Raw genomic sequence first — 27,254 nt, 5'->3', positions numbered from 1 at the left:
TATTATTATTATTTTATTACAGCCTCTACACAGCGTGTAAAACAGAGTGCAGGCTACAGCAGAGCAGATGTAACAAACAGCAGGTAATAATAATGGGAGGCACGAGGAGGTGTCAAATGAAAACCGAGAGGGCAGGATGGAGAGCGGATGATATTGCCAGTCTATCGTCAAACTCTTTCAGTTGTTATTCCGTGCAGCAGCGTGTTTTTACAGCTACACCGCCAACTTATTGTCACTAAAACGCAGAATTTACTGGAACCTCGTTTTGCCTATAAGATGATATTATTGTCATTAAAACATATTTGTCTCCTTGGACTCGTTGTCTGTGGTGGTAGGTAAAATCAAACTTCTTTAGTTAGTCCTAGAGATGGACATGGACTCTGCAGCCCCTCCTCAGCGCGTGATGGAGTCATTCGACAGGAATGCCGCGGCATCCGAAGGCAACTCCGAATATTTACAATCTGTAAGCAGCGAATCGAGCTCATTCATCATGGTTCAGCCCAAAAATCGCCTCGAAGTGCCGTCCAGGTTGTGGGTGACTACGGTTGTTGTTATCGTGATTGTCCTTCAAGTTGCCTCGACCACTGGACTCTTCATATACTTGAACATGTCAATGGCACAGGTAAAACTTCATGCAACAAAAAGTTGTGTTACGTTACCTATATTGCTGTTATTATTATTAACAGTAACACTTATGCACTGTCTGTATCACTTTAAACTATATTTTCTGTAAAACAATTCGACATAGGCTAACATTCTTCAGAACTGGAGCTCTTGCAGGCTCGTTTTCATTGTGCACTGCTTTTTCTTTGACTATAGTCTTGAGATGGTTATTACTGCATTAATTTAGCTGCCACAAGAATTAGGTCATGGGTCTTTGTCATAATGCATTCCGATACAAAGAATCAGTCAATACATTTTGCACATAGAATTGCTGAATTCTTTACTAAATCTTGTATTGAAATCATCTCAGGCTTTCAAACTCCCATAGCTCTTTGCATGGTGTCCTTTGTATTATGACACCTTCTTTATCTATTATGTGGGAAAGTTGTCAAACTATTGACTGAAAATGTCCTGTGGGGCAAGTTGCATAATGCACTGAATATTAATGATTTTATGTGTTATTAAGATTGTTTCAGCAAATCATTTGTTCCTCTATTGGCTGCAAAAACAATCAAATGTGCCCTTTTAGTATTTACATGATTTAAGTATTTATTCAAATAATACCAATAACATCATCTGTCTAATTGTATCTCTCCAAAAAGTTATAATAAAATTATTGGTAAAGGACTTTAAAACAAGGCTGAAAGTGGTCTAGGAAACTCCCCTCAAAGATGAAGAAAGATTTGGGCTCTCGGCCGAATTTTAACTAAATCAGAGGAATGCTGTCAGATTTAATTAGCATATTAATTACTTAGAAATCCTCTCCTTTATGAGAGCTCAAGGTCAGTGGTTTTGAGTGCGAGGGTTTTGCAGTTTGGGTCACATGTGATGAGTTAGACACAATACACAAGGGGCTCTGTAAACAACAATACTGTGGAAAAAAGTCAAATGCAGAAGCCTTCGTGAACTTCAAATATCTGTACCGTCTAGTCTAACCATGTTTTTCTAGTGACAGAGATATTTATTGACATTTAGAAAGTTCTTAATATTTTTTTCTTATCATATGAACTGGTCGCTGTCTAAATAGTTTTCCATTGTGATAAGCCTGGTAATTTTCTGATATAATTTCCTCATATTATTATTTTGTCATTTGAACCTTTCTAAGCTTTCACTAACTTTCCTGAAATAGTAACAATATAATTATGCACTTTTTGTGTGCTTTTAGATGTATTTATTTTAGTTTATGTAAATTTCACCATCATTTGTATAAGCAAATACACAAGCTTTTGGAACTTTACTTCAGTAAAAATATACACTTCTATAAGTTGAGGCATGAAGAAAATATGAGAATTTATCATGTAGGCCTACTGGGTCTAGACAAAAATAACATGACTTCATGTCAGGTCAAAATAACAGTAGCACCTCATTGCAGTACATGAGATCCAGGGGGCGGAGTTGGATCCAGATCTAAGGGGTGGAGATGGGTAGGATTAGGGGTGGGGTTAGGGATCAGGGGTGGGGTTAGGGATCAGGGGGTGGAGATTGGTAGGTTTAGGGGTGGGGTTAGGGAACACGGGGCGGAGATGGGTAGGTTTAGGTATATGTAAGGTGGGAGGAGTTGGATCTGGGTCCAACTCCTCCCCCTGGATTTCATGTTCTGCAGTGAGGACCATCTCCAAAATAATGTTATGACAATAAAGGCCAGTAGATGGCTAAAGTTAGGACTTTTTATGACCACTGAATGAAGTTCAGTTTTTTTGTTTGTTTAGATTACATATTTAAAAAAGTCACCAAGTTCCCTTTCGAAGAACTTTGACACTGTGTCATGGTGTTGACGCTATGGAAACGTTCCACGTGAACCGGTTTCTGAAGCATGTGTGCGTACACGCCAAATTCTGATTGGCTACGCAGTCAGATGATGTCACAGACACGCTGACAATCTATAAAAGGGCGCCTGAACAACACGTCATCAACTCTTTTGTCTGGAATCTGCTTTGTCTGTGTGAGCATGTTAAATTTTAGCCTGCATGTCTGTCTGTTTGTTTTGTGAAGTGTCAAATCAAAGATTGCTAGTGGGTTTAGAAAATATGTCAAGCCCTAAACAGAAGAAGAGAATGGGCAATACTGCCACTCCCGTCCCACTTCCTCATCTATCACCATCTCCCGGTACTTAGAGTAGAGAGGAAACGTCAATGTGCCTCATATGTAATCACATTCGTATGGTCTGTTCCCAGAAGAGGAAAGTGGACATTGTCACTAGTAATGCCCCATTTTCCCTTCTGTTGCCCCTCCGATACATGGATTATGGAAGCAGTATTTTGCACTTTCCTTGTGATGTGTGCAGGAAGGTGCTGTTAACAGAAAAGGAAGAGTTAGGCATGACCACTAATAGCATCCCACTCCCTCATCTGTCGCCTCTCCAGCATGAACCTTGAATTGATAGTGTGGACATAGTGGTGGGAACTATGTTAACACATTTCCTGACGGTTACTCATAAAGGAGTAAATGAAATGGACATAACCGGCATTAGTGGCCCACTCTCTGTCCTCCCCTCCAGCACTTTTTTGGAGGTATATATTATGCGTCTAGCGTTCCCTTGGTAAAACTGTGAGGAATAGGCAACCATCATCCGATGAAGGCCCTAGCAGACCTGTATAACAGGTAGAGTGCTTCCCGAGTGGTTCTGCGGTGAAAGTCTTTCGGTAATAGGACACTTTAGAGAGAGGTGGTTCTTATTGCCATGGGCGTCCCACTTTCTCTGTCACCCCCTCCAGAGGTTTAATGGAGGTAGCAGGTGTTGACTAGCTTTGTCGACACGCTTCCACCTGTGATGGAGAGCGTGTGATTTTTAGAGCTGCCATGGGTGTTCTACTCTCGGGGTGGTCTCGCCAGATCTCCCGAAAGTACTTTTGCTATTTCTCTTTAAGGAGAACTTGAAGACCCTAGAGATGTCCCCTACTCGGTTCAATCCAGACGGTTGTCGTGCTGGTCCTGTAGTTGCAGCCGTCGTGTGTGCTGACGCGCCAAGTACACTGCAGCCGTTAACGCCGGACAGAAGGGGAGTCACACCACCATATGGAAAGAAGCGTAAATGGATGGAGAAGCATAGTTTACTGTAAAGCTACGTCTTAGTGTTGCTTATCTTGGCGAAAGCCGAGTACAAATCAGCATGAAGTTTTAACATCTACTCTCGTGTAATGGAAATCATGAGGGTAGAGCAGAGTTGAGAGACCTCTCTCCTGAGGCCTCTAGTCATTCAGGTCTGAATCCTTAAAAAATGTGGTCCACTCGGTTGGGTTGCTTTTTTAGAGCTTATGACTGAGGTCTGGGAATGGTTGACGTAGCAGTACTTTAGTCTTCCCCTATTCTAATTTGGAAGTTGCTGGTGGACACAGTAAAGCTACAGCCTTGCTATTTAGCTCTGCCCCCAGGGAGGGCATTGAGCTGCAGACCCCACACCTCAGGCACCTAAGCTCTTGGTCACTCGGTGTGCTGTATGGCAACCTTTGGCTTCATCCTAATTCACTCAGTTAATTTCACAGCACGGTGAGCAGGGAGTTGCTCAGTATGGTGCTATGGGTATTAACGTTCCCATATCATTAACACCATGACGCAGCTTTGAAGTTCCATTTCAAAAGGGAACATCTCAGGTTACATATGTAACCTGGTTCTCTGAGAAGGGGAATAAGATGCTGTGTCGTGCCATACTTCAGGCATGCCTTGCTTCAGACAATCCGGAGCTAATGACTTGTTGTTCAGGCGCCAATTTATAGACTTCCAGCATGCTTGTGATGTCATCCGACTGCCATAGCCAATCAGAGACTGGCGTGTATGCACATGTGCTTCAAAGGCCGGCTCACGTGGAGAATTCTCACAACGTCAACACCGTGCGTGACACAGCGTCTCTTTTCCCTTCTCAGGGAACCGGGTTACATAATTAAATTAATATTTGAGTTATGAAAGTTTTGTAATGTATTCCTGAGAAAGAAGCTTTTTAGGATGTGTCATCAGATGAGGAGACATCAAATAGTTTTAAGTGGACTGGTGAATTGAGATCGTTGTCATCGACAGGCTCGGACAGAAGGTGTGGTGGAGGAGCTGAGGTGTCTTGGTCTTCTGAACGCTATGGAGAAGGAACAGGATGTACCTGATGACCTGGTTCAGCTCTTTGGGGAGCCATGCATTAAATTAGCTGAAGGACTCAAAGCCTACATCTCCAAGGTAAAGAGATACTGCATTTCTTAATAAAACATGCAAAGAAATGCAGAGGGACTTCGTTAAAACAATCCAACATAAAGTTTTCCTGATGTATTTCTCCCACACGTTTGGTTTGAACCTTTTGCCAAGCTTTGAAACAGCCAGTATGTTTATCCTAGTTTATCCAAGAAATCCTACAACGATGTTACATATAATTATTTTAGACATGAAAGCACATTACACATGCAAGTGCATCAAAAGCATGCTCTGCTTCTTACCACTGATGTCTACTGTAGTCATGGGAATGAGTCTGTTTATGGTATTTTCAATGGCATTTCGACCCTTTAGATATGCACAAGACCAGTGGGAAAGTAGTGGCAGAAAACCACAGAGCCCTGGGAACCTTCAACACACAAAAGCATTCAGCATTGCTTCCTCTGAAAAAAAGTTATTTAACAGATTTCTGGTCACTTGTAAGCAATTTACAATCAACTAAGTTTTTTTTAAAACTTGCACTCAGCCCTTTTTACTCAAAAAGTTTAAGAAATTAATAGTATATTTGAAAAGGTTAAGAACAGTCGTATCAGTAACCTAATAAAAGTATTATTTAACATGGAGTGGATCTCCTCATGGGGGTGGCCATATTGAGATCACATGATTAGCTGAATACTACTCGCTTTACCTCCGTAATTCCCTATTATTGGGCTCTATAGCTCACTAAATAAATCAGTCCTGGCTGATTGTGAATAGCGCATTGTACAATAGCTGATGATTTTTAATTTTGTGTAATGCTGCATCCACAATAGAGTGCGGATCGGGCCGCATTTTTCTGTCCGAGCCCGGCCCGCGTCCAACAGGGCAGTAACCGAACCCGACCCGAGCCCGACAGGCATTAAGATATTTATGTCCGAGCCCGACCCGAGCCCGACACAGTTAAAAATCTCATTTTTTTCTCATACTAATGACACGTACGTTTGTTTGTGTAGAAAGCCCGCTTTTATTTAGCAACTGGAAGGCATTCGGAAATGTTTACAGATGTGCGCAACGCACCAGCGTGCGCCGCACACGGCCAACAAAGCGCATGTTAACACAGGCGCGCACAAGAGGCCCAAACAATATAATAATACAATAATAGCCAATTGAAATTAAATGAACAAAGCTAGGTCTACCAAAAATTGCCAAAGCTAACAGAACAAAACATTAACGTAACACATATGCAGCTTATTGAAATGGAAATCACTCTTACCATTTTTCTCGAAAACTGTGTGGCTAATAAAACTGTAACATGGGTTCTATTCACATAATCCATCCTTCAATGTTTAGGCTGGTTTTAAAATCTCCTGAGGCCAACTACTTTTTAACGTCTTCCATCGTTGCGCTGCCAGCCACATGTAGCCAAATATGCAATATTATGCACGCACGTGTTGTGCGTTGTCACAGCAACATAAACAAATTTCCGCACACATGAAGTTGGATGTTAGGGTGATATTTTAAATTTATTTTAATCACAAAAACAAACATTTGCATCCAGTTAAACATTATAATAAGCTGTTTTAAATTTCAAATGTTCAATGCCTTATTGCGCCGACGTGACCGAGCCCGACCCGAACCCGAACGTCATTTCAAAATATGTGTCCGAACCCGGCCCGGCCCGTCGGGTCCCGTCGGGTCCCGTCGGGCTCGGTTCGGGTATCCATCCTCTGATCCACAACACTAGGCATCAGTGTAAAGTCTAATATACTTAAAGCAGCACTAAGTAGGAATTCCGTTTTTGTCAAACAGCGACCCCTAGAGTCGCTGTGGGGTACTTGTACTGTCGTGAATAGCACTCACGCAGAGATGGCTCGCACTCACGGCCGGATCCCCTCCCCCTGTACACCGGTACCTGTTCAGTAGGATGGACGCTGTAACGAGTGGAAATAAGGTATGGCCCCTTTAAGAGCTGCGCGCGCCCTGTTTATCTGTCGGCAGTCTGTATTGTATGTGCGCCTCGAACACCACATGTATACGGTGCCGGGTTATTTCTGTTTGATGCTCATTTTATCAGAATTTTATCAGATCTGTTTTTTGCCGTAAAGCAATTCGTTACATCGCGAGACCTGATATCACGCGACACTTCCTGATGCTGCGGCCGGCAGGCCGCCGGCTTAAAGTTGCAAGTGTGATTTTTTCCGCTCACATGCGATAGGGGGGTTCGAAACAACCACCATTCAACCCGAAAAGAGTAATATAACCATTCCAATGACTCTGAAGCTGATCGGTTGAGGTAAAAAACCTGCATAGGTCACCTTTAAAGCGAAATCGAAGAACGAACAGATGTGACATAATTTCGAACAAAATTAGGCCGAAACGAAGTTTGTTTTGGGTGTTCGAAACAGCTTGCCAAAGCGAACTTTCTGGAAAAGTTCTCTCCGGCTGCTAAACACCTTCATACTACCATTGGTCCATGGCAATTACGTAATAGATAGGTGTGTGTGGAGACTCCGCCTTCTTTCACATGAAAATCTTTTCTGGTTCATTTGGCTTGTTCAGGCGGTCGAGGTCAGATGTCCGTGAGTGAAAACATGAACACACTGGAGAGCAGCTTTACAGTAGAAAATGAAGTTGTACATCTGATGAAACAAGACACTAGCTCTGTTTTTCATGTTTAATATGGCAAAGCTGCTAGATTTTAAGCTATCTATTGTATAAAGTGCTATATAAATAAGCGTGACGTGACTTTACTGGAGTGCCGTAGAGCTTGTGCAAACATATCCACTATGCTATGACCAGATACTTTTCTTATGCTTTGTTAAAATGCTTGCTGTTTTCTCAATTTAGTTGTGTGTTTATTTTGTTATTGAGAGAGAGGAAAGCGCACAGCACAGATTTACATATTCATCTAACCGTCGCTCTCAGCCGCGTGTGCGGCTTCAGATGTTTTGATAACAGTATCGCTGCTCGTGTATTTCGAACGCCGTTTTACGGTTTTACCCCTAAACAAAATAACTTTGCCTTGAGAATATCGGGGCCTTTCGGTTCAGTTCACACACATTGAAGCTTGTTCTCTCTCATCTGTGGATTTTATGTGATTTTTCCATTCCGGTGTTCCAAAAAAAGAGCTGAATTGTCTTTCTGTCATGGACTTGAATGTGGAAGATGCTTTAGTGACGTTTATATGTGTAACACTTTTTTCAACCCTAGTAGCAGAAATTTCATTATACTTTTTTTTAATGCTTTTTCCCCACAAATCTGAGTACATTCTTTTTTTTATGGGTCTCTTTTAGGTCACAGAAAACATTATCTCCAAACACACCTTTCAAGGTAACATGAAACCACAGGAATTCAAGTGTTTTCCTCATCGATTGAAGAACAACTTTGTACTGTTGCCTGAACTAACCTAGTCTCTTTTAAAATTCAGTAATCTATATTTTTTAAATGACTTTATATGAGTTGTTTGGTTGCCTTATTGACTCGTTCACTCTTTGTTCTCGACTGTTTTTCAGAAAGAGTCGCTATCCCTCCACGTACAAAATTACTCACCACTGGCAGCCCACGGCCGTCAGCTCATCTTACTCTCAGAGACAGTGGACTGCAGGGTGAGTTTGCCAGCATGTTTGGGTGTGTGCATTACAAAGGCCTTTACTTAGGTCAGCAAAAACAATCTTCTGGAAACAACCCTACAAACCACTACCAATAGGAATTCAGTAACATAACAAAACATGTCTGACTCTTTACTGAACAGATATCTCACATGAAAAAATGTGTTCAACAAATGCTTTGTTGTGGTCACAAACAAATTTCAGCAGAAGCAGGAATGAGCAATGTTTCTGTTCACTGAGCTGATCAAGTTTTGTTGCATCTTCTTCCCTACTATACCAGGTACGACCTCTTTAACCCCCCAGACCGACCTTCACCAGTCCTGTCGCCATCCTGTCCGTTCCTGGGGGAACCAAAGTTTTGGCTCCCACCTGCACAACATGACTGTGTCCAACGGCCGCCTGCGTATTCCTAGCGCAGGCCGCTACTACCTGTACGCCCAAGTCTACTTCCGTTATCTCACCCTCTCCATGGACAATTACCACTCTGGATCTGTCAGCCACCAGGTGGTGCAGTGTGTCTACAAGAAGACTGCCTACGCTCGGCCTATTCAGCTCCTGAAGGGTGTGGGCACCAAATGTTGGTCTCCAGACAGCGAGAACGCCCTTCACTCCATCTACCAGGGCGGCCTGTTTGAACTTCGTGCAGGTGATGAGATCTTCATCTCGGTGTCCTCTCCCACAGCTGTGTATGCAGAAGACTCCTCCAGCTACTTCGGGGCCTTCCTGTTTGACCTCTGAGGGAAGCAGTTGGGGCTTGTGGTCTCATTCCAAGGGAAAGGAAATTGTTTCTGTCTGAGGGCCCCACATGGGAACCATGAAGAGAGGGAAGCACAGATACTCCACCATCTGATGGGTTCAAATGGCCCTGTAATGAGCAAACAACTTATTTTTCAGAAAACCATCTTGTTATTGTGGTCTGAGATGAGGAAGACCATTTGACCTTCGTGGACTGAGTTTTAAATGGACATTTTGGCTTCAGTAGCAAGAGTGATGACCTCTGGACTCCCATCTGAATGGGAGAAAATCTGTGAGGGCTTTATGAAGACAAACCTGACGTTAAACATTAGGAAGACCTGAAAATGATGACAATGACCGTCACTATTTAACCACTTAAAATTAAGACTTTTTACCTTGAACAAATGCACAAAACTTTGTGCAAGCTGCTACTAAAAGTGCATACAAACCATGCCAGATTAATAGTTAGCTTCTTTTGATGTTTTTTTCTTCTTCTTTTAAATAAATGTTATGTTTATATTGTTCATTCTTTCCTAAAAGGAGTGTGACTACTCACGGACGAGAAGTCTCTAATTTAGGAAATTGGTTTGTTTCACTAACAACTAAGCCACCCAAACTGTATTGTGAGTCAAACATGTGTCATTCACTTGTGTCTGAAGTAAAAGTCTAGCAAATAATCTAGAGCCAACATGGGGTAAGATTAAGAGAGACATCACATGACTCATATTTTTCAAAACAAGCCAAAGTTAATCTAACCGTTGTTAAATAATATCCTTTTTTGTTTTTACTCCAATCTGAAATATCTAGGACATGAGTGTAACCAAAGGAGAAAGTTCATCACCAAATCTCACAATCCACACAGAAAAGAAACACTGAAGAGCATGTTACATGTAATTATATTTCATGTAGTGCTTATGAATAAATTACAATGATAATGTGACATTCATATTTAACACTAATGGATAATGCTGAAATAAAATAAAAAAACAAGTTCACATAATTTAAAGAATAAGTACAAAGAACCCAACAAAATGATTTCTGGCTTCTATTACAATTTTTTTTTTCAACAAAAATTAGTACACAATGCTATAAGATGTTCTAAAGGACTGACATTTTGATAAAAAATTGAAATACTGTGGAAGTTATTTAAGGACTGAGAACCAGTCAACCAACAGAGCCATCGGAGGAGTTTCAAGTACAGTTTATAATGGTCTTAGCATTCATTTTATGTCCCACTGTGAATTAACGTAGTGGTTTGGTAGGCTAGCAGAGAAATTCAAATGATTAAAAGAGGTTGAACCAGATAGATGCAGACTTTAACATTAAAATGGGGTCAAATCTGGGTTCGTATGCATATCATGAAATTACACAATTCAAATGACTACATTTTGCATGCTCGGGTTACATTTGGACATGCATGTGATATGAATATAAATGGTACATGCAATACATACAAGCAGCATTTGTAGATGGAGAAAACTTGGGCACCATTAAGTCAAGCTTCAGAAAATGTTATTGAATGGACAATTAAAGAGTGTGCTAATAGAAGCTATTCAGAATTAAAGGGCAAATCTGACTTCTACTTACTGACTTAATGGTATAATGCAATGCATTTGCATTAATCGCATGTTCATATTGTCCAAAAATCACTTGCATAGGGAAATGCTACATACTCTGTAGTTTTAACAGTGGTTTTAAGAGCACAATGTTTGATAACCACATAAAATATTAAGAAGTTTGGGGTCAGTAAGATTTAAAAAAAATAATATAGTACTTCAATTTCGCAGGGATGCATTAAATTGATCAAACGTGACAGTAAAGATATTTATAATGGTACAATAGATTTATATTTCAAATAAATGCTATGTATCACGGCTTCCACAAAAATATTAAGCAACACAACTGTTTTTAACATTGCTAATAAGAATGTTTCTTGAGCACCAAATCAGCATATTAGAATGATTTCTGAAGGATCATGTGACACTGAAGACTGGAGTAATGATGATGAAAATCAGCTGTCAACACAGGCATTTTAAAATATATTACAATAGAAAAAATATATTATAAATTGCAACCGTATTTGACAATATTACTGTTTTATTGTATTTTTGATCAACTAAATGCCTTGATGACCATAAGTAACTGCTTTCAAAAACATGAAAAAACTTACCAACCCCAAACTTTCAAATGGTAGTGTACAAATGAAGTTGTAATTTTGAAAAGTGCATGTAATATGAAAACATATACAGAATGAATCTTTTAATGCATCATCGCTAGGCAGAAATGGCACAGTGCTGCTTAGGACTGATTACAAAACCTGGAAATGTAGCAAAGACTTGACAAAATAAGGAAACTGTAAATCATCAGACTCATAAATTAACACTCTACTTTAACTCATAAATTAACACTCTACTCAATTAAAACGAATTGATAAAATTCAGCAAGAGAGGTTTTAGATGCTGGAATACTTGCGAGTGCTCCTTCAAATTACTAAAAATGTGCATGAACATGTAAACAACAAATAAAGGTTTTAACTTATGCTTAACATCCATCACTATACAAAAATGTCTCTTAAAATCTTAAAGATGAAGACATAGATGAACCAAGGTAGACCAGTTAGGTGAATTTATATGTTTAAACAGATTAATGCTACAAAATGTTATGATTTCCACTGTTTCGTCACTTGTCTGTGTGATATGTTTTGATGCTTTGATGTTAAGATAGGTTGGCTATTTGCAAACACCAAGACTTGGTTGCACTCAGTCCCACCTCTTAAGCTATTTGCTGGAGTGCATAGAACACTTCTGAAGGTTCTCAATCCTGAAGTTGTAGCGCCTGCACCAATGAGGCCCTAAAAATGGATTCACAGTGTGAATGGACGCAAATCCAGTACTGGCAGTTCTGTAGTGCAAATCATTTGGCCAGACTGGTGTTTTCTGCCCAGTGGGTTGTTTCAAACTAGCTGGTGTTTCATAACAGCCCGTTTGGCAGTTCAGTTGAAGAGAATAGAGTCAGGGTCTCGGTTGGCCATCTGGGCCATGTGTTTCAGAATGTCTTTTTTGGTGATGATGCCCAGTAAACGCCTGTGGGAAACAGGAACAGATAATTACATTGAGCTAACGTGAATCTTCTGATGTGTGTAAATCATGGACACGCTCGACAATAAGAGTTCAGAACTGTAAAACTGCTAAGCTAAGCGAACCAAGCTTTTACCCGTTGTGAGTGACGAGACACTGGCGCAGACCCAGCTTGCGAAAGATGTCCACCACAATGTCCATGGCAGTGTGGTCTGTTACGGTAAATGGGCTGAGATCCATGATACCACGAAGCTTCAACGGGGGAGGGCTGTTGGGTGGCTGTGAAGGTGTGTATTCAGTGAAGAAAATTCGGGAGGCGCTGACCACACCTTCCTGCCGCTGACGAGCATTTTCTGCCAGAGGGAAATGGAGAATAATAAACCTTCTCATGAGAGACCTATAATTCACATGAGCCCTATAATAATACAGTAATAGAAAGGGATAGTTATAGGGATCGAAAGGCCCTCATATCTGTCCAAACCTGTATGACTTTCTACTGTGTAACTGCTGAAGAAGAATGAAGACTGTTTCAAAGTTTTTGTCCATACAATGAAATGTGCAAAACAACTATGGACTCCATTGACTATATTTGTATGAACAAAAAACGACTTGGTGTCTTAAGGCCAATTCACACCGCACTAACAGACGGCGACAGACGGCAACGGACACTTCGTCGGGTTTTGTTGGATAAGTGTGTTACCCCTGTCGGAGTCTGTTGCCGTCTGTTGGAGCTTGTTTTCACCGATTGAACAAGCTGAATCGTATTTAGCATGTCTGAGAAGTGACGTGCTGTAATCAGGTGACTGTCGGTGTTGGTCTTGCATCTGTCGGAGTAGTGTGAATTGGCCTTTACAGAAGAAAAAGTCAAAGATTTTGAACAACGTAAGGTAAAAGTTGATAGAATAACATTTTTGGGGTGAACTATTTTTTTAATCTACGAAGATCTGTTCATCATCGGTAAGCATAGTCGAAGACCTAAGGGCATTTTCAGACCTGGCTTGTTTTTAGTGTTTGCTCCCTTAGTTTGGTTATTTTTGACATAAACACGGCAATTGCACTCGGATCCGCACCAAAACTATCGGTCTGAGATTGCATGAATGGGGTGGGTTTCGGCACAATTGAAAGCAACCTCTGGAGGGGTTCGCTTGTGTTGAGAAAGCAATCCGACACAACAGATTATGAACCAAGCTGTACCAAAAGTCACCACGTAAAAAGCAGCAGTGTCTGATTCTGTCGATAAGCACATTATTTACTCTTGAACTGTCCTGTAATTGCTTGATTACTAGAATGCTGATTATATACATGTTATCAGTTAGAGTGGGAATGAAGGCTTATATATATATTCGTAAAAGTGTGTGTAAAGAAAGCCCATGGAGCTTGTTAATCCATCTTGATGGATGCCACTATGAGCAGAATCCTGACATTTAAACAGGTGCTCTCTGACCAACGAGAGGACCGTCATGATGTGACATATCTTGCGAAAATGAAATGAACCCATAAAAAAAAGTGCAACATTGTAAAAATGTAAGTCCCTGTTTCGGAACAAGACAAACAATGTACAATGTGGCCTGAAAACTGCAAAAGAAAGATCATCATAAAAAATCCACCTAAAGCTGTAATCTCTTACCAATAGAGATGACCAGATCCCTGCGCTGCACAAAGCCCACAAGTCTCTGAGACTCATGTGAGACGACCACAGGGAAGCCGCTGTATGACGTTTCAGCAATGAGCGACTCAACTTCCTCCACGCTCATCCCGTCCTGTGTAATCACGGAGAGTGGGGGATCGCTTCGGCGAGGTCGCATCACATCCATGGCCAGTGTCTTGTGGCTAAACTCCTCCTTAGACTCCAGGAAGGGGTAGCCGTTGAGACGGATGTGAGCCTCATAGATGCCCTCTCGACCCAGAGCATCTGCCACCCATTTACTAGTCATGGTGGCAGCCATGAGAGGTACGATGTATTCCAGACCGCCTGTTAGCTCAAACATGATGACCACCAGAGAGACGGTCATACGAGTCACACCGCCTATGAAAGAAAGACAGGCCTGGCAAAAAGGCACCTGGACAAGCCACTAATGGCACATTTTTGACAGAATACAGTTTAAATAGAATTGAAAAGATTCTTACCCAAGCAGGCAGTAGCGCCCACCATAGCATAAAGGCCTGGAGTGATGCAGTCCGCTCCAGGTGAGCACCAGCCTCTAAAGATTACCCAGTCGTGGTGGTAATATGCCAGCTGCTCCATACCCACACCGAGCAGTCTGCCTGCGATCGCTCCCACAGCCATACTGGGGATGAAGAGACCAGAGGGCACCTGGAGGAACACACAGGAGAAGACCGTACACACAACGGCCTGTGTAAACATCAAACTATTCAAAAAGGAAATGGAAAGTGTGTCAAGTCCTTGGGAGAGGGAGGGAGGGAGGGAGGGATAATGGAAGAAAGGGAGATAGAATGGATGAAGAAAGAAAGAAAGAAAGAAAGAAAGAAAGAAAGAAAGAAAGAAAGAAAGAAAGAAAGAAAGAAAGAAAGAAAGAAAGAAATGGATGGATGAAGGAAGAATGGTAAAAAGAAGGACAGAAATAAAGAAATGGATGGAAAAAAGGAAGAATGGAAGAATGGAAGAAACAAATGAAGGAAAGATGGATGGAAGAAAGAAAGAATGAAAAGACAGAAATAAAGAAATGGATAGATGGAAAGGATGGATGGATGAAGGATAGAAGGAAGAACAGAAAAAAGACAAATAAAGAATTAATGAAAGAAATGGAAAGAAAAAGTCTGGATGGAAAAAAGACAAAGAAAGAAAGAATGAATGAGAGAAAGAAAGAAATGGACGAACGGAAGAAAGAATGGTAAAAGAAGGAAAGAAATGTAAGGAAGAAAGGAAGATAGGGTGAATGGATGAAGAAAGAAAGAAAGAAAGAAAGAAAGAAAGAAAGAAAGAAAGAAAGAAAGAAAGAAAGAAAGAAAGAAAGAAATGGATGGACAGAAGGAAGAACGGGAAAAAAGACAGAAAGAAAGAAATGGATGGATGGAAAAAGAAATTTATGATGGATGGAGGGATGGAAAAAGGAAGATATAATGAATGGAAGGAAGACAGGATGTATGAAAAGAAGGATGAATGGATGGAAGATAGAAAGGATGGATAGATGGAAGAAAGAAAGAAAGAAAGAAAGAAAGGAAGGATGAATGGATGGAAGAAAGGATGACAGGATGGCTGGCTCTGCCCCAGTACCTTCATGCCGAAGGTCACGACGGTGATGAGCATCTTGAAGATCAGGGCGAGTGAGAGCTGCCACATGGCTGTGTACACATCATGTCCTGCGGGCCTGTCGGGCAGAGCGTCGCTGCTGCTCTTGGTGACGCTCACGTTGGCGTAGTTACACAGCTGTGAGGAGTCCAGCAGACCACAGTCATTGAACAGCTCAGAGATCAGCTCGCTGGTGCTCATACGGGTGTAGCTGTTGGGGAACGCCAGCAGAGCAGTGACCGCAGTAACAACCAGCACCTCCAGCACAGGGTAGTGACCCAGCCGAGTCGTCTTACGCCGGCGGCACCACGCAATGTTCGCGCGGATGAAGAAAGCTCCCCAGATTCCCCCGAAAATACCCAACAGGATGAAGGGTATGAGCTCCAGCAAATGCCAAGGGGAGTGGAACTCCACGTAGAAGAGCACCAGCCTGCTGTTCCCAAACGGGTTGATGGAGCGAAGGGTGAAGGCCGCCACCAATGCAGCAAAGAAAGAGCGCCACAGCGTCTTCAGGGGGAAATAATAACTCACCTACAGGATAAAGAGAGTCATTCAAAAAGACTGGTCATTCAAATGACTCTAGATAATGCTGAGAGTATGCAAACAGAAGTTTGTTAGGAGCATGCTTGCCTCTTCCAGACTGAAGAGAACGCCACCGATCGGAGCGCCGAAAGCTACTGACACCCCAACGGCTGCAGCGGCGGACAATACCTAAACACACACACACACACACACACACACACACACACACACACACACACACACACACACACACACACACACACACACACACACACACACACAGAAGAACAAGAGAAGTCAAGCAACAGACCAAGCGTATCACTGAAAAGGCTTGGATCAACAAAGGCCTCAGATGTCAAAATAAAACGTGATCTTATGTTTGGTCTCATCTTCGTGATGTCGATAAAAACATTCTCACAACGAGTGATTTTAAAACAGAAAACCACAAAAACAGCCAACTAGAATGTCCTTAGCGGCAAGCCACAAAAATGTAACAACAAATGCCCCTTAGAGGCACTGTATTTATAGGGAGTGACAGATGGGAGATTAGTTAGTGCTTTTCTCCTTACAAACAGGGATCATAGTCAATAGTCACACAGGAATAAGGGAAGTTCAAATTATATTGGATATGACAGACAAGGGTGTTTCCTAAAGGGATAGTTCAGCCAAAAACGAAAATTATCCCATCATTTACTCACCCTCAAGCCATCCTAGGTGTATATGACTTTCTTCTTTCAGACAAACACAATCAGTGTTTAAGAAGTATTAAAAAAATATCCTGGCTCGTCCACGCTTTATAATGGCAGTAAATATAGAGCCTGTGTTTTTGAAGCCCAAAAAAGCGCATCCATCCATCATAAAAGTAATCCATACAGCTCCAGGGGGTTAATAAAGGCCTTCTGAAGAGAAGCGATGTGTTTTTTTGTAACAAAAAATTCCATATTTATAACTTTATAAACTATAATCAGTGGCTTATTTTAATAAAAGGGGGATTTATAATGGGTAAAAAGACATCGATCACATGTACTCATCATACCTCTCGTCTCTTTGCCTCATTCTTGCGGTACTTGGTGAAGAGGTGGCACAGGATGTTTCCACAGCAACAGGCCACATGGACTAGAGGCCCTTCTTTCCCCAGACTGAGTCCAGATGACACAGCCAGCACTAGGGTGATGGTTTTAATCATAAGAGTCCATTTACCCAGGTAGCCCCTGATGATAAACCCACTCAAGATGGTCTTGATCTAGAGGGTCAAACAAAAACTGTGACATTTTAACAGTGGTTTATACTTTATTATATATTAATGCAACAACCAGTAAGTCAAAATGCAAGATTAAATATTATACAGGCACTCAAATTCTTTAGCTTACCTCAGGTATTCCAGAGCCACAGGCATACGGGGCGAAGGCCCTGACTAAAGACACAGCCAGGAAGGAGAAAAGCAGCGCCCAGCACACATACATCAGGTAATTCATGATGTAGGCGAAAGGGCCGTCATTGGTGCCGACGATGAGCTCTGCCCAGCTTTTCCATTGAGGGCATTTATCTCTCTCCTGGAAGGTCGTCTCATTGGAGTTCCAGCAGCAGTGCTCATGATTAAACCAGAAGCCGTTCAGACACACTCCCTCCTTCAGATCGGTCATCCAGTGGGCAGAGATGTCGATCCCACCAGCCAGGGCACCTGGAATCAAAAAGAACAGCACATGCTATAAAACATCAGGGTAAGGCCAGGTGTTTGCGATGTGTGATTGGAGCTCTATAATCACTCCTCATGAAACTTCTGCTTTAATATTATAGAGGCGAACCAACCTGACATCAGTCCCACGAGCAGCATGAGAAGCCAGCCGGAGAAGGCGTCACTGATGCTTTTCAGCAAAGCCCAGGTTGACTCTTTACTCTTGCTAGCAATCTATCATAAAGAGAAATTGAAGACCACAGACAGTCAAGTCACCTTTATTTATATAGCGCGCCGCTTTTTATAATATAGATTGTTTCAAAGAAGCTTCACCGTAATACACAGGAAAATAACAATCAATGATACAAACTTTAATTATGAGACAAACTAAAATTCTGTGTTCGCTCAGTTTAGTTCAATAACTGTTATGCACATACATAACCGATTCACCAATACACTCAATAACCGATACACATAACTGTGTTTTTCTCACAAAACCTCAGTAAAAATTCCAGGGCAAATGACCTGCTGTTTTTCGGCGAACTCAACGGTCCTCTGAGAAATCTAATCCTGTCTGAATGCGAATGTCTGTGATTGCTGATGTTGTATTATCCTAACGCTCTCCTCATGTGTTTTTGACCTACCTGAGCTACCGTTTGCGCACTAATCTTCAACATGCTTTAATTTTGTTTCAATAATGGATGGTATCAGACGAAAAAAATAACATACTGTGTAGCTGCAATTAATAAATAGAGCGAAATTGCGGAAACTGCGAAGATAACGAAGATATTAATATCACTGCGAAGATATTAATATCACTGTCAGGTAAGTAAGATACTTGTCCAGATTTCTCTGCTCACTTATTTCTTATAAATACCCACTGCTATAAACTCGTGAAGTTTACTTAAATGTTTTTATTATAATAAATTAAAATCATATCAACAAATATTAAATTAGAAGACATATACGTGACGCACGCACAGCACATTTGCTTCTGTTATGGCCACGTCTAGAAAACACACACTCCCACCTCTGTAATAAACATGGAGATCTTAGTCCTGTCCGAATCGGTACATGAAATCACAGACGTCGAGTGATAAGAATTGTAACTCAAACTTCGTTTAGAAAACTAGTCTCATCCGAATAGGGCTTAAGCAAGCCAAAGGTGACTGTGGCAAGGAACTCTTTCGTGTGATGGAAAGGCAGAAAAAACTGTAGGAGAAACCAGACTCGGGGTGGGCAGTTCTACCCTGGCCAAATGAATGAACATGGTGTGACAAGCTTATACTACAGCTCAAGTGTTTTTAATTGGTCGGGATACACAACATGCACAATTCATTTATTTCCGAGCATTAAAGATGATGTTTAAAAAGTCAGAAAGATTCAACTGAGAACTGTCACCTCTCTGTGGCGATCTCGGTCCTTAGATTTCTCCCGGACCCAATCAATGGTGTTGAAATCTTCATATGTGCCGACCCCAGGCACTGGCTCATCTAGTAAATCCATCAGTTTAGGAACCCCATTAGGCCCAGCTCCATATGAACCACCTGCACAGATAAAAAAAAAAAAAAAAAGATATAATATAGCTGCGAGCAGCGATGACGGACCCAAGCCGGTGGCACCGCCACCCTTTAGGATAACTGTGCGCGACGGGCAATATGAATGTAAAACTCGAAAAATGTAAAAGAACCACATCTAAGTCTTCTGAATACGCCACATTTACTGAAGCAGCTGGTGCCACTATGACCGTGAACCACAACAGCCACATCCATAAAATTATTTAATTTTAAATTAATTCATGTCATTGAATGTCATAGGTCACTTTAAAATGAGTGCAAAATTATCTTTTGCATAAGGACAGTTTTTATCTCAAGGTCTTTTTTATATTTTTATTGATCTAATTATTAAACATATTATTTAAAACTATGTTGTCAGTGCACTACAAATAAACTGGTTCTATGACTTTGTTAATCAAACTTGTTAAGAAGAGACAAGGCATACTAATACAGTTCTTATCCTTCAATGCAGGCCAATGCACACAGCAATGGAAGGGGTTAAACACTTAACCCCTTCCATTGGGGGGGGGGGGGGGGGGGGGGGGGGGGGGAGAGAGAGAGAGAGAGAGAGATCAAATGCTTAGCCTGTTTACGAAGTTGAACCAGAAGAATAAACATTTTAAACAAAAACAAATAAAAAATCTAATTTGTACCAAAAATATTTTTTTTTATCATGTCAATTTTTAAAAATAATAATTATTTATATATATAAATATATGGCTTTTTTTAAACGACAAGAAAAAGAGAATTTCAAGTAACGTTAGCCTGATTAGAACAACAGTGACAAAAAATACTTGGGAATCACTAAAACGAGAGATTATTCTGATTTTATTACATTTATTGTAAGTTGCGATCGATAGTGGATAATAAATGTATTACTGATGGTAACAAGGTTGCGCTGCTGAGGCTCGTGAAGAGGCTCTCGAGGAGAAATGTAAACAAATGAGCACAGCACACAAAAAAGAAACTCAGTTAACAACATACTGCCTATAAAAATATAAGTTTTTATATTTTTAACATATGATAGGCTAACTTACAGTTAAGCAACCTCACATGAGAGGGCTGTTTCCTGAATACCATCACGATTGAAACTGGGACATTGATTTCATACAACAGTTCAATAAACAGTTACAATTAAGTCACTTACAGTTTAGATGCAATATTGCCTGTTTTTGTTTTGTTTCAGCAGAGAAAATAGTTTCGCGCATCTCACAGCGGTGTTTCTCATTACTGAATGATTCAGCATTTTGAAAAAATCGGTTGACTCAAAGATTCAAATATTCAATCGATAAACATCTGTCTCATTCATGAATGACTCAGTCGTTCGAACGAATTGTTTGAACGAATGAATCAATGACTCGCTCATTAAGACGGTCGCCTGGCGACACCTGTGATGACGTCACTTTGTAGGACAACTCGGAAGCTAGCGGCGCATGGGTTCCCTCGATCGAAAAGCTATGCATTTTCCCCATAGACTTTTGGAAAATCGCAAAAAATAAGATCTGTGTTTAACAAAGAGTTGTTACCCTTACACGTTTTGTCTATCAAGATAATCTTTACAAGTTAATCCAAAATGTATACATTTTGAAGCCTATATAAAGTTTTTAAAAAACACAAGCAGACACAAAGTTTAAAAAACCACAAGCAAGTTATAACTGTGTGTTCTATGTCATAGATCAAAACGTGAAAATATTTAGAAGCTTTGTTCACCACAGACCTTATTTCAGGCGATTTAGCAAAAACCCATTCAAAAATCCCATTGACTTTAGAGCGAGGGAACCGGGAGGCGCTATTTTTTTTCACAGGATGGTAGGGGAAGACTCATGAATATTCATTAGGGAACTCATCCCTGATTGGTCTGATGACCTACCCCTAACCCTGCCCCTAAACCTACCCGTCACCCCACCCCTAAACCTACCAGTCACTGGGGTTAAGACCAATCAGGGATGAGTTCCCTAATGAATATTCATGAATCTTCTCCTACCATCCTGTGAAAAAAAATATGCAACCGGGAGTGCTAAAATGCTAACTCACTTCCGCGTTTTGGCCTACAGAGTGACGTTGTAACTTCGGCACTCTATGGCGGGTTAGTGTTATGTTTAAAAGTATCATTCTTTCCAACGATTATTTTTCAGTGTGATTTAATTTGTGATCTTATTATTCTAAATAATTGAATGTATTGATCAAATTTCGAAATTAAAATACATTTGATAAGACTAGACTAGGGGGTGCCCTGCAGATATTACAATATGGAGATTTAAATATATCATTCCCCCCCACCGGCGATTTGATGTGTGTGTGTGTGTGTGTGTGTGTCATTTAGTTCAGTTAGAGAACGGACACTACACTCGAAATGGCGCTAATTTTAAAGTGAATATACAAAGCTCACGGCTGCACAGGCATTCATAACGGTGCGCGTCCACGGCGAGGAGTGAGCAGAACAGAGCGAACGTTTTTTTACTTCCACAGGAATTCATTGAAGCGAGCGCCACTATTATCAATGTCTGTGCGGACATCCGTATTTTGCTTTCACTTTTATATTAGCGATTTAAAAGCCCCCGCTGGTGTCACATGTTGATTAAACGGTGGGAAAATATCCTCACAGTCACATACCTAAAATATTTATATATAAATACAATAGGCCTACCTGATAAAAAGTTTTATGTACTATTTTATATCATTTTGACACAAGAGGGCAGTATAGCCCTATGTATGATTTTAGTTTAACCAAGGCTGCATTTATTTGATCAAAAAACAGTAAAAACAGTAATAATATTGTAGCCTGGGAAAACCCAGACAACTTCCGGCAAATTTAGATTCAAGCTCATTCAAGCTCATTTCCAATCCGCCGAAATCGCGGCACCAATCAGAAACGTTGGGGCGGGCTTTACACGATGACGACAGCGCTGGGATTTTGAAGCAGATTTTGTAGCCTACATTACAAAGATGGATGCCACCGTCGAACATCACTCGTTCGAATCAGCTATCGCGTCTGTTTATTAAAGTGATTTGAACGTTTCCTTTTTGTTAAAAACACTCTGAGATGTTTCTCCGCCGCTCTGCATACCCCATCTCCTTCATCGCTCTGACTGGTTTTAGGTCTATCCGCGACGTCCGTTGGTGACGCCCCTCTGGAAATGATTTGTCTATGACGCTTTGCCAGACCCTAACTCAGTTACAACTGAGAATGGTCTGGTTTTAACCAGGCTAATAATATTGTGAAATATTATGACAATTTAAAATAACAGTTTTCTATTTTAATACATTTTAAAATGTGATTTTAAAATATATCAAAGCTGAATTTTCTGCATTGAATATACACTCACCGGCCACTTTATTAGGTACCCCATGCTGGTACCCCATGCTAGTAACGGGTTGGACCCCCTTTTGCCTTCAGAACTGCCTCAATTCTTCGTGGCATAGATTCAACAAGGTGCTGGAAGCATTCCTCAGGGAGTTTGGTCCATATTGACATGATGGCATCACACAGTTGCCGCAGATTTGTCGGCTGCACATCCATGATGCGAATCTCCCGTTCCACCACATCCCAAAGATGCTCTATTGGGTTGAGATCTGGTGACTGTGGAGGCCATTTTAGTACAGTGAACTCATTGTCATGTTCAAGAAACCAATTTGAAATGATTAGAGCTTTGTGACATGGTGGAAGTAGCCATCAGAGGATGGGTACATGGTGGCCATAAAGGGATGGACATGGTCAGAAACAATGCTCAGGTAGGCCGTGGCATTTAAACGATGCCCAATTGGCACTAAGGGGCCTAAAGTGTGCCAGAAAAACATCCCCCACACCATTACACCACCACCAACAGCCTGCACAGTGGTAACAAGGCATGATGGTTCCATGTTCTCATTCTGTTTACGCCAAATTCTGACTCTAACATCTGAATGTCTCAACAGAAATCGAGACTCATCAGACCAGGCAACATTTTTCCAGTCTTCAACTGTTCAATTTTGGTGAGCTCTTGCAAATTGTAGCCTCTTTTTCCTATTTGTAGTGGAGATGAGTGGTACCCGGTGGAGTCTTCTGCTGTTGTAGCCCATCCGCCTCAAGGTTGTGCGTGTTGTGGCTTCACAAATGCTTTGCTGCATACCTCGGTTGTAACGAGTGGTTATTTCAGTCACTGTTGCCCTTCTATCAGCTCGAACCAGTCTGGCCATTCTCCTCTGACCTCTGGCATCAACAAGGCATTTCCGCCCACAGAACTGCCGCTCACTGGATGTTTTTTCTTTTTCGGACCATTCTCTGTAAACCCTAGAGATGGTTGTGCGTGAAAATCCCAGTAGATTAGCAGTTTCTGAAATACTCAGACCAGCCCTTCTGGCACCAACAATCATGCCACGTTCAAAGTCACTCAAATCACCTTTCTTCCCCATACTGATGCTCGGTTTGAACTGCAGGAGATTGTCTTGACCATGTCTACATGCCTAAATGCACGTAGTTGCCGCCATGTGATTGGCTGCTTAGAAATTAAGTGTTAACGAGCAGTTGGACAGGTGTACCTAATAAAGTGGCCGGTGAGTGTATATCACTAGTAAATATTTTTAAATATTATATTAAATTTCAATGCAGCAATACTTGTGAGCAGATTATGCATTAGCATTTACATATTATTATTATTATTATGCAGTGTAAGTCATAGGTGGTGGTGCACATTCCTGTTCCTGTGTTCAGAGTTCTTCACATGACTTTCATAAGAATGATTTTACTAGTACCAAGAACAGGAAATAAACTTACTCAACAAAAAACACAGCAATAAAACTAGCTATGGTTAATGATTATCTACCTTCTAGAAAACAAAGCTTAATTTTATATTAATTACTACGCCATGATGTGTGCATAAGGACACAAAGAGTACAACATAAAAGTAACCCATTTTTGTTTATACAATAAAAAAGTGAACACAAAATGTTAGTGTTTGAGAAAAAAAAATAAACCATAAAATGTGTGGAAGTAGCAAATCACACAGCAGACACTACAAAGCAACTAATATCAAACGCAGAGGAAGTTCAAGGGAAATAAATGGATGTAAAAACCTGACACCGGTAAAAATATGAAACTAGCTACAATAGAAAAAACGAGAGGGGACACTTTGATCTCTTTGATAAAAGGATTTCTGTGAGGGGGGGCGGCAAATACCAAAGTTGTGACCTCAGCGAATTCTCACCACTATTTTCTCACAGTCACACAAACACCAGAGACCTATTCATTACACATTTGCCCCCAAAACCTATATCAAATGATGAGAGAAAGGGAAAAAACTATGGGAATCTCATGAATGACAATAAAAATGAAGAAAAGAACGAAAATGAATAAGGATAAAACTGGGTGGCAGCTACATTGGAGAAATAATATGACATATATTGTCACCTCTCCACATCGTCATTGTCACTCGGGCCATTTTCAATCCCCTTTGTCTCATTTGACTATAAACGCAACACATGAGTTTGGGTATAGTAGATCTGGCACTCACCTGAGCTATAGTCCCGGTCTAGAGGAGGTACGTCATCTGTGCTGGAAAAGTCCAGCGTGGCTCCTGCTACTTCCACCATGTCCTCATCGCTGGTTCCGCTCTGCAGGCTGTTGAAGCTCTCACTGCAATAGCCAGTGTTGTCCATCGTTCCTCCGGACTGTGGAGGACATAGAAATGTCCTTTGACCTGAGCACAAGAGACTCCATTTAAGTTAAAGCTTGACAGGTCCCACCCTACTATTAATGTTTACCTGAATACTAACTGCATATTTACATCATGACTTTTTAATTCCATTTATAATGATTCTGGACTATGAGTAATAAAAAGTGGATGTACTCTGAATATAGAATTTATAATAGTCATAAAGAATCTAATAATAATATTAAGAATGTATTTATTACCAGCAAAACTATGCAGAAAATTAATTTCAAATCATAACTATGAACTCTCTTTAGCATCCTTTTTACTTTTCTTTTCTAATTTTTTATTGGTTTTAAAAGTTTACAAGTACAGCCAAGGGTACATTAGTATAAACAAAAACAAAAGACAGAAATAAAGTTGAATAAAACACTAAACTGTTCGCAAATATTAACAACTTTCTTATTTTTCAAACTTAATCTTGTTTTTAGGTATTGTTGAACTTCAGCCTTTAAAATTAAAAGCAAAGACTTATTTCCCCCATATCTACATTTATCCTATAGAAGTAGCAGACTAGATTAAAGGTTTAATATCTGAGTTAGTAAACCAAAGCTAATGACATCAGCAAACTTCAAATATGGGTCATTTTAGCTTAGCCAACTAGCTTGCAAAAGAAGTATGAGTAATATGCTGGCAATATGGTAAATGGTAGCAAAATGGAGTATAAAAAAGCGCATTTAACACTCTTCCTAATCTGATTTAAGGTCTCAGCAATGGGGAACTATGACAAATGTGCAAAAATAGTCATACGGCTGGTTAGCAGGATAGCTCAAATGATTGCTTGCTAACCAGCTGTAATTTTCATAAACTTAAGAACCGTGGCTTAATGGCATCAAGTTGAACTATTTCAGAATATATTTATAATTTTAACATGCCGTATATTGCCTGTACTTTGGTTAAAGTGAAACTAGTAAACAATTACCTTGTTTGCTATCTCAAGCGCCGATGCCAATGACGTACAAATTAAGACATTTACAGCCGAGTGCCGATACACAAGATCTTGTGTGTAGATTTCAGCATTCGATTAAGAATGTCTCTGAATTTTGGCCTCTGTCACTACTGTCCAAAATCTAGTTTTTATCTACCTCAGACAAAAAGTATCGATATAAAACCTGTTATCTGCAACCTTGTGACCCTTTCTGGTGTTTTATATTTTTAATGTATTGATTATTTCTTATTTATTTTTGTAAGTTTATATATTTTGTAATTAAATTGAATGTTTAGGCTATTTAATCCCTTGTGAAATCCCTTGCAATCTTAGTTGTATTGAATGCGCACTTGAAGATAATATCAATGAAATAAAAGTCCTCTTAAGTGTACCTAAAGCACTTAATTGTGTTTCTTAACACACAGGCTACACTTTTAAAGTGCACTTTGTAAAATTAAATGTTGTATTTTAAAGTACATTTTAAATCATTGTTTATTTTGATGTGTTGATTAACATAGGCGGCCTATGTTAATTTTAACTGCAGTGTTATTTGATATTACATTTAAAGTTAATATTTTATCAATGTAATTTTTTTATATAAATACTAATTGGCTATACTTAATCATTACAAATGTGTAATTACAAATATATTTAAATGTATGGCATGCAAATGCCAATAGGAATCAATTTTAAAGTAGCCCATATTCTAGTTTATCATAAAATTCTTGTCATTACATTTGGCAGTACACTTTAACCGTATTTCAAAGACAATAAAGTAATTATGAAATGACATAAAAAGATGCAATTGTGAGTAAAAAGCAAAGTAAAAAAAAACCTCAAGTTTAGCTAATTGCATTTCAAATGTAAAGTGTATTACAGTGTACATGTATTCTATAATATTGTAATAATATTATTCAATAATATTATTCTATAACTATAATTGCTATAAATATAATTCTAAAAACAAATTACAAAAACTTGAATTATGCTATAACTATAATTAATTTAATTGTAAATAATATAAATAAAGGGACGCAAAATGAAAATCCTGTTATCATACTCACGCTCATGTCGTTACAAACCTGTATGAGTTTCTTCTGTTGAACACAAAAGAGCTGACGGCACCCATTGACTTCCATAGTATTTCTTTCCCTATTATGGAAGTCAATGGGTGCCGTCAGCAGTCTGGTTACCAACATTCTTCAAAATATATCTTAATTTGTGTTCAACAGAAGAAAGAAACTCATACAGGTTTGGAACAACATGAGGTGATGACAACATTTTCGTTTTTGGGTGAACTATCCCTTTAAGTATCTGGAAACTATGGCCTAAATTAGGCCTACAAAGTAGCCTATATATTCTTTTAAAATATATCATATCCATAATATGTAGGACTATACTCTTTTTAAAAGCATGCTGTAAGCCAGCCTACTTGTTTTTCAC

The 27,254-nt window shown here is 40.1% G+C and overlaps 2 protein-coding genes across 2 annotated transcripts; one reads left to right on the top strand and one right to left on the bottom strand.

Annotated features, from left to right (window-relative positions):
- The first annotated feature begins 214 nt into the window (after positions 1–214).
- Positions 215–9,640, top strand: tnfsf10l3 (tumor necrosis factor (ligand) superfamily, member 10 like 3). The gene is made up of 5 exons (XM_056262070.1): positions 215–622; positions 4,675–4,824; positions 8,067–8,103; positions 8,286–8,378; positions 8,662–9,640. Exons 1-5 carry the CDS (start codon positions 368–370, stop codon positions 9,117–9,119), a joined length of 993 nt encoding a protein of 330 aa, XP_056118045.1. The 5' UTR covers positions 215–367; the 3' UTR covers positions 9,120–9,640.
- Positions 9,641–12,015: 2,375 nt separating this feature from the next.
- Positions 12,016–25,882, bottom strand: clcn5a (chloride channel, voltage-sensitive 5a). Its single transcript, XM_056262056.1, has 12 exons — positions 25,806–25,882; positions 24,686–24,871; positions 19,042–19,187; positions 17,775–17,874; positions 17,336–17,646; positions 17,002–17,208; positions 16,074–16,154; positions 15,429–15,974; positions 14,321–14,507; positions 13,821–14,219; positions 12,330–12,546; positions 12,016–12,199 (listed from the first exon to the last, which is right to left on the bottom strand). The coding sequence occupies exons 2-12, from the start codon at positions 24,828–24,830 to the stop codon at positions 12,109–12,111; spliced, it is 2,430 nt and encodes an 809-aa protein (XP_056118031.1). The 5' UTR covers positions 24,831–24,871; positions 25,806–25,882; the 3' UTR covers positions 12,016–12,108.
- Between the last annotated feature and the right edge of the window lie 1,372 nt (positions 25,883–27,254).

Source organism: Rhinichthys klamathensis, unplaced genomic scaffold (assembly GCF_029890125.1).
Source record: "Rhinichthys klamathensis goyatoka isolate OS25496 unplaced genomic scaffold, OSU_Roscu_1.1 h1tg000191l_1, whole genome shotgun sequence".
NCBI lineage: Eukaryota > Metazoa > Chordata > Actinopteri > Cypriniformes > Leuciscidae > Rhinichthys > Rhinichthys klamathensis.
This window is presented reverse-complemented; position numbering and strand designations above follow the sequence as displayed.

What these genes read in the sequence shown, in the direction of transcription:
- clcn5a (XM_056262056.1), bottom strand. Translation starts at nt 24,830, where the DNA reads ATGGACAACACTGGCTATTGCAGTGAGAGCTTCAACAGCCTGCAGAGC. An exon ending in ACCGAGATCGCCACAGAGAG is followed by an intron (nt 17,875 to 19,041) that starts GTGACAGTTCTC and finishes TCTTTATGATAG; the next exon opens with ATTGCTAGCAAGAGTAAAGA. An exon ending in GGGCGCTACTGCCTGCTTGG is followed by an intron (nt 14,220 to 14,320) that starts GTAAGAATCTTT and finishes TTTCTTTCATAG; the next exon opens with GCGGTGTGACTCGTATGACC.
- tnfsf10l3 (XM_056262070.1), top strand. Translation starts at nt 368, where the DNA reads ATGGACATGGACTCTGCAGCCCCTCCTCAGCGCGTGATGGAGTCATTC. An exon ending in TGAACATGTCAATGGCACAG is followed by an intron (nt 623 to 4,674) that starts GTAAAACTTCAT and finishes TGTCATCGACAG; the next exon opens with GCTCGGACAGAAGGTGTGGT. An exon ending in CTCCAAACACACCTTTCAAG is followed by an intron (nt 8,104 to 8,285) that starts GTAACATGAAAC and finishes ACTGTTTTTCAG; the next exon opens with AAAGAGTCGCTATCCCTCCA.